The sequence below is a fragment of the Serinus canaria genome, chromosome 6 (genome assembly GCF_022539315.1).
Source record: "Serinus canaria isolate serCan28SL12 chromosome 6, serCan2020, whole genome shotgun sequence".
Taxonomy (NCBI): Eukaryota; Metazoa; Chordata; class Aves; order Passeriformes; family Fringillidae; genus Serinus; species Serinus canaria.
Window position 1 is genome coordinate 17,792,019 of NC_066320.1, and position 6,853 is coordinate 17,798,871.

The 6,853-nt window shown below is 45.4% G+C and overlaps 1 protein-coding gene across 1 annotated transcript; it reads right to left on the bottom strand.

The window, feature by feature from the left end:
• Positions 1-619: 619 nt before the first annotated feature.
• LOC108961668 (bone morphogenetic protein 2-like) lies at positions 620-6,183 on the bottom strand. Its single transcript, XM_030241169.2, has 5 exons — positions 5,895-6,183; positions 5,655-5,794; positions 4,811-4,927; positions 3,866-4,067; positions 620-2,261 (listed from the first exon to the last, which is right to left on the bottom strand). The coding sequence occupies exons 1-5, from the start codon at positions 6,181-6,183 to the stop codon at positions 1,816-1,818; spliced, it is 1,194 nt and encodes a 397-aa protein (XP_030097029.2). The 3' UTR covers positions 620-1,815.
• Positions 6,184-6,853: the final 670 nt, after the last annotated feature.

Below are 6,853 nucleotides of genomic sequence, written 5' to 3' on the forward strand. Positions count from 1 at the left end.
AAAACTTCAGTTCTATGGGCTTCTACCACAAGAAGCAAAGATAAAACATCAGCTGAAGTCACCATTCAGAAACAACCTGGTCCAGACTCTCACTGTAGATGCATCTTGCCACTCCCAAGGTGTGGTTCCTACAGAGTTATAACGCTGCAGGTACTTCTGCAGTGAAAAGGAAAAAGTGCATAAGAGCAGCCTGGGAAATAAAACAGTTAAAAGGAGATCCATTATGGCTCTCTAAGCTTCCCAAGTCCCTTTGGCAATGGCACTGAATCCCATGGCTGATGCAGCAGTTAGAACCACCTTGGCTACCAGATATACATTCCACTTTACTAGGGTAACCATATACCAAGACCAAAACACTTTCACTTGAGGAATAACTACTGGATCCTCCCTGAAGGGAAACATATCTATCCTCCTTATCTGTTATACTCCTTGGCACAGAGGAGCTGATATAGTACCCACTGAGGCCACTGGGAATGTCCTCTCTTCTGGAAAATTACTTGATTCATGACTCTTGGAAAGGTTCAAATACAACATACAAACCATACCAATGTTACATTACATTTATTTAAAAATTAGCATTTTATATTACAGATTAATTTAATATACCCCAAGTGTTTGGGATTTAAATTAAATAAATTTATTATACACATCAGTATTTACAGAAATAAAAACATTACTTTTTCTTTTTTTAAGTCTCATTGGAGTAAAAAAATTCTCCATGAAGTTTCTGGCCATGGGATATGTCACATTCTGTGAGAGGCCAGGCTCCTTCAAGGGTTAATGGAAACAAGAAACCAACCAGGTTTAAGATACACCTCAATGAATTGACTGAGGAACTGCAGTGGGCTGGTTACCTGCATGAAATTGTAGCAAGACTGAAAGATCTCAAGGGGCCCCATCCAAGCCTGTGTCGTCCTATTCTTCAAAGGGGAGGGAATCAGCTTGCACATTCTACCAAAACTCAGACACCAAACCAGGCCAGTATCTAAGCATCCTCATGGACCTCCAAAGCTCCATGGTTCTCTTTCTTCTTGCTAAACCAGGAGGATTCTGACCCAAGCTTAGGATCCCACAGCACAGCAAATACGCAAAGGCGATCTCTGCCACACACCCTGACAGCCATTACAGGGACAGGCATTGCCTCACTATACAGAGTAGCAGCCCTGAGTTAGAAGCCAAGTATGCTGATTCCCAGACAAATACTGACCCATGGGCTCTTTCAGACTGGCTAGCAAGTCCCATGGGGACTTATGAGGAGTTCTCTACATCTGGTAGAGATGCATAAAGCTCAGGGGAAGAAGTCCATTTCCTGGTAATGCATGATCTGCAAGTGGTAGAAACCTCTGAAATTAGCTCTGAGCAAACACCCTGAAAGCTCAAAGCAGGACTGCACATCCCCACTGGATCATGCATCCAAAACTGATTAGGGCTGTGCTACTGACACCCACATCCCATCCTGGATGGAGGCATGATGCCATGCCTGTTAAATCATTAGAAATTCTAAGCCTTGGTATACAGAACAAGACCTTAATTTGAACAGTCAACTTAATGTGTTTCAACTCCTTCACAAAGCAAGTTCCTGATTTTAATAATTTCCTTGGTGAACAGGCACTCAAAGAGCTCTCCATGGAGGTCTTGAAGTCTGCAGCTCTTCACAAGCCAGCCACATTTCCACAGCTGTGGTGAGAGGAGAAGGACTTGAAGCACAGACCAGTTTCTGCCTCTCTTGCCCTATAAACTGAAATGCCATCTCCTTTGGTATCTTCAGTGGCAAATGGGGAACTGAATCCGGATGCACACAACAAAGAAGTCTTGCTAATGACAACCACACCTTGTTGCCACCATATCTTTATAATTTTTAAGGACGACATTCTGTTTGTCATCAAAGTAGAGAAGATTGAGGGACTTCAATTCGTCTGGCACACAGCAGGGCATGCTGACATCTTGAGACAATTTCAGTGTATAAACAATGGACTGAACTGTAGCATGGTTTGTTGCATTTAGACTGTCCCCCAAAGGGAAGATGCAGGATCCTCTGCAATAAAATGCATTGTATCCACTTGGGTGAATAATCCATCCTGACCAGCCAATAGCATGGAAGTCTACGTAGAGCTCCCTTCGGTGACACGCTGCCAACGGGCTCCGGGCAGCAGCGGCTGCGGCAGCTCGGGGTCTCCTGCTCATGCTGGCACTGCTGCTTTCCATGACAGCAGTGTCATGAGAAACACGTGAAGATTTGGCAGGGTGGTTTGTTTCTGATTCTGAAAGGAAGCTGAATGTTAATATTTCACAAACAAAGTTCATTTACAAAGTACAGTATTCTGTGTGAAAGTCTATTAAGTAAATCTACATTGAAGTCTTCAGAGCAGATTTTAAAACGGCACCTAACCTGTGAATGTAGCAGAAGGGGTGTGTATTCAACTGCCATTTAAGCCATACTTCCAAATCTGTCAAATCTTGGGTCCTGGAAAAGCCCCAGTTCAGCAGAAATAGAAAAAAACCCCACAATGATCTACCAATATTCTGAACTCCACAGTTCCTCTTCAAGGCTGAATTTAGTCAAAATGGTACTAACTGTCTTCATACAGCCACTCCTACAACACACATTATTCTGGGCAGTGCTAACAGAGGGTGGAGATCACAGCCTTTTTCTCTCCAGTATTCTCCCAGGAACTATACCCATACACTTGCAAAGCAGAATGTGCAGAAACCTGGTAATGTGCAAAGTAACATTGTAAAAAAATATATTTTTCAAATTTTTGATCCTAAAAAAACCCACCACCAGGTTTACAGAACACTGCTAAGGAATGAAGTGTACTGACTATAGGATGCATTTTTAAAGTATCTTCTGAGAAGCCCTGGGATCCATGGAGATCCATGTACACAAGCTGGAACTTACTGATATGTAGAACAATCTATGTGGTCACTGACCACTAACAACAGGCAGAGAGTTTCTAACAGCTAGAGAGTTTCTTCGTTAAGAAGAAATTTCTCAATCCTGACACAGGATCCGGTGCAGAGCTTGATGCTCATTAAACTAGATGTGGGATTTCACTATTAATTTTTATTTGGAAAACAAAAATAAACGGACCAGCCTATTTTCATTTTTAAGTTTTATTTCTAATCAATTTCACCACCTACTTCTTAATATTGTCCTACCTTGCTTCTAATATGCAAATACAACCAGTTACCAGAAAAGCCTGGAAAGCCAGAACAGCATGATTTTTGCCCCTCTTTCAAGCTCTTTGCATTTATCAGACCCTAGAATCCAGCCTTAGCTGATTTTACACTAAGGCCAGTGAGAGAAGTAAGACACTGTTTTGTATTTTAAGGCACGAGGGCGTTGTCTTTGATGAAAGCAGCCTTTAGTCACAATGCTAATTAGTCATTGAAATTAAAAAGGTGCTTAAAAATCAAGGACAGAGAAGTTCAAATTGCCTGTTTAACAACCTCTTTCACTCTTAAAATCACACTTAATGACTCGACTCTACCAGATTTTTGACAAAGCACTCCAGGTCCCTGAGTTTTTTTCAATATAAACCTAACATACAATTTTCATTCAAATTTCACCACCACAAAATTAATTTAAGCAGTACTTAAAAAATAAAACTCCTGCCCCATTACAAACTAAATAAACTCGATTCTCCTTAGGATTAATGAATATTTCTGGCACACACAGTTTTTGTGAGGGGAGTGGCAGGATGCTGGCGACCTACTAGATAGGACTATCAAATCAAATTTCGATCACTGACAAAGCAAAACATGAAACCTGCTCAATACTGCAAGTAAATAACTGAGGTTAGGTCTACGTGAGGTAGCAGGAGGCGACAGAAGATGAACATGCAAATTCTAAAAGTGCACTTACTTGTAGCAGAGGGTACAAAACTGTGAGACCTCCGTTTGTTACTGTTGGTGAAGAGGACAAGGAGAGCATTTCTGCTCTCCTGCAAAGTGCTCTGGCTCTTGGCAAATGTAACCACGTCGTGTTCCATTCCACTGTTGGACACATGTGTCGCGGTTATCCAAAAGCCATGGTTGGAGCTGCTGTTTCCAACCCACTTGGAAACCTAGTGAAGATAGGGAAGAGAAAAAATATTGTTTCAATATTCTAATTACAGCATTATAATTAAGCAATGTTTATATTAGGAAAAGAGAATAGGCCACAAGCCATGAGAGCATAAGGACATATATTATAACAGAAGTGAGATAACTGTATAGCTGAGACTCCATTGACTTGAATATTTAAACAAGTAATTCAACACTTAAAAATACAAGATAGCATATGCAGTCCCCAAAGCTACATTTACATAAAGATAATTAATTTCAGAGAATTTGCCATGAACACTTGAGTGTACACTCAACACCGTTTAATATTAAAATAAGCTCTCTCTGGCTTTCAGCAGAAATTTATTTTTCATAGCAATCTGAACACAGTAATATGAACTCCAGACTTTTCATGCCGTTAATACTTATATAAATCTAAAAAACATGGCATTTGAAGAAATTCACAATCAAGGAAATTTACTTATCTTATTGTTAAAATTGCACACTAATCGATTAATCGATCCCTTAATCGACTAGGTTTGGGTTACTCAGTTCTCACCATCCTTGTGCTCCTAGCAGCTCATTAACACTTCTTTATTTCAGGTAGCACCAGGTGTACTTTTAAGGGTAGAGAGAAAGCTTCTCCCTCTGCTGCTGTCCTTCTATTTGAATTGACCTCAAAACCCAGCTTAATGGCAATGCTGGAGTCGTAAGGTGTCATCTCAAAAGTTTAAGAAAAAAAATTAAGTCAGACTTCTCTGCTTACTGTCTGTGTGACGTTGAAGACTTCCCAGCCTTCTGTGTAGAGGGACAATAATCTTGATGCAATGAGATGTTTTTTCTGTGGCTTATTTTCACTCTCCAAGAGCTCATACACTTCTACCTAAATAACAGCAATATACAACAAAAACAAGAAGAAATTCATTTGATTGTTCTTACAGCAAAGTAGGAGGATGAAGATTATGCAGGTTTCTGCTACATCATAGCTGAAAAACTGTGCCGTCATTCTAAAAGAGGTAAAAGGTAAATTTGGGACAGTTTAACAGAAAAACAGTTATCACTGCATACATCTGCTTCTAGATGTGTTCAGAGGCAGGACACCTGGTATAGATACTGTAGAAAATTATCCTAACCATCCCTATCCTGTTTTGAACACCTGATATCGTCAAAGTCTTCTGTTCTTCCACATACTTGTCTTCAGGTCTGCAAAAAGTCCAATCCTGCCTTTTGCCAGAGGAATAGATACACTCAATTTCCTTACCCGCCTTGTTTTCCAATGAATCCCTGGCTGCTATCTCTATTTTTCGGAGCAACTACCGCAGATAAATGTCATTTCGAATTTCGAAATATCCCAAATCCCAGAAAAGTACATTTGGGATCGTCTGACATTGGTATCTTTAGGGAAGGCCCACTGCCATAGCACACAGGTCAGCATAACGCCAAAGTCAAAACTTTAGATTACTTCTGCATAGTGGAGGTAAAGAAAAAGTGAGTATGACAGAACAAAAATAACAACAAAGCAGGTTTTCGTGACACGTAGTCGCCCTCCTTATTTTCAGTATTATTAACAAAGATAGCAGAATTAAGTGTTTAACTATTTCCTCACTTACTTTGCAGAAATGTTGCGTGTCGGACCTTCTGGACCGATGTGCCCTCTTAAGCTTGAAGACCCTGAACTCGGCTTTCAGCATCTGCTCGCTCTTCTCCATCGCGCTGATGTCGAAGTAGAAGTGGTGGTGGTCCACGTGAACTGGAAAAGACCCTTCTTTAGGAACAAGGCCAGACTCCGTAGGGCCTGCCCCGCCCGCCGTGGGGATTCACCGGGGCTCGGCCCCGCCGCCCGGGCCCACCTCGGTCCTCGAAGCTGCGCACCACGTCGCCCTGCAGCAGCCCCGGGGCGCGAGTGATGCCGTTGGCGTCGGCCACCTTGTTGAAGAGATCCACCATGAACTGGGGCGGCTTCTTGCTGGGCAGCACGTCGGGCGGCAGCTCCTCGATGTCGAAGACCTCCCGCAGGCGCTGCAAGGCCGCCGCCAGCACGGCGTCCCGCGGGTCGGGGCGCAGGGGCAGGGAGCGGGCCGCCCGCAGGCTCAGCAGCCCGGCCAGGCACAGCCACAGGCACGGCGGGCGGGTCGCCATGGACGGCGGCGCGGGCTCGGCCGGGCCGCCTCGGGCGCCCCGCGGCCTTGACCGCGCTGCGTGAGGGGGCAGCGGCCCTTCGGCGGGCCCGGCCCGGCCCGGCTGGGCGCGGCCAGGCGGGAGAGCCGAGCGCCGGTCAGGGCGCACAGCCCCGAGGGCCAAAGGCCCCGGGCAGGGGCGGCCGCGCCGCGCCCGGGCCATCAGCGGCGCTTAAGGACTCAATGGGGCATCGCCGGGCGCTCGATGGCATCGGAACGGCCGCCGGGCCGCCTCGGGGGCTCGGCCTGCCGGGGAAAGGGCCAGGTGTCCGCGAAGAACACCGCACTTGCGAAACCCCTATGCTTTCAATCGACCGTCTCTTTTTTTCAGCCGAAAAAGGCTATGAATTGGAGATTGCTGAGCCCAGGTGATGTTTCCAGTCGTTGCCGTAGCAATAAAAAGTATACCGGGACCTGGGCGTGAGCTTCTGTACTTCCCTGCCTCCCGGGATCCCCGGCTCATTCCCGTCCCACAGCCTGCGGAATGCCCGGGATCCCCGGCACATTCCCGTCCCGCAGCCTGCGGAATGCCCGGGATCCCCGGCTCATTCCCGTCCCGCAGCCTGCGGAATGCCCGGGATCCCCGGCACATTCCCGTCCCGCAGCCTGCGGAATGCCCGGGATCCCCGGCA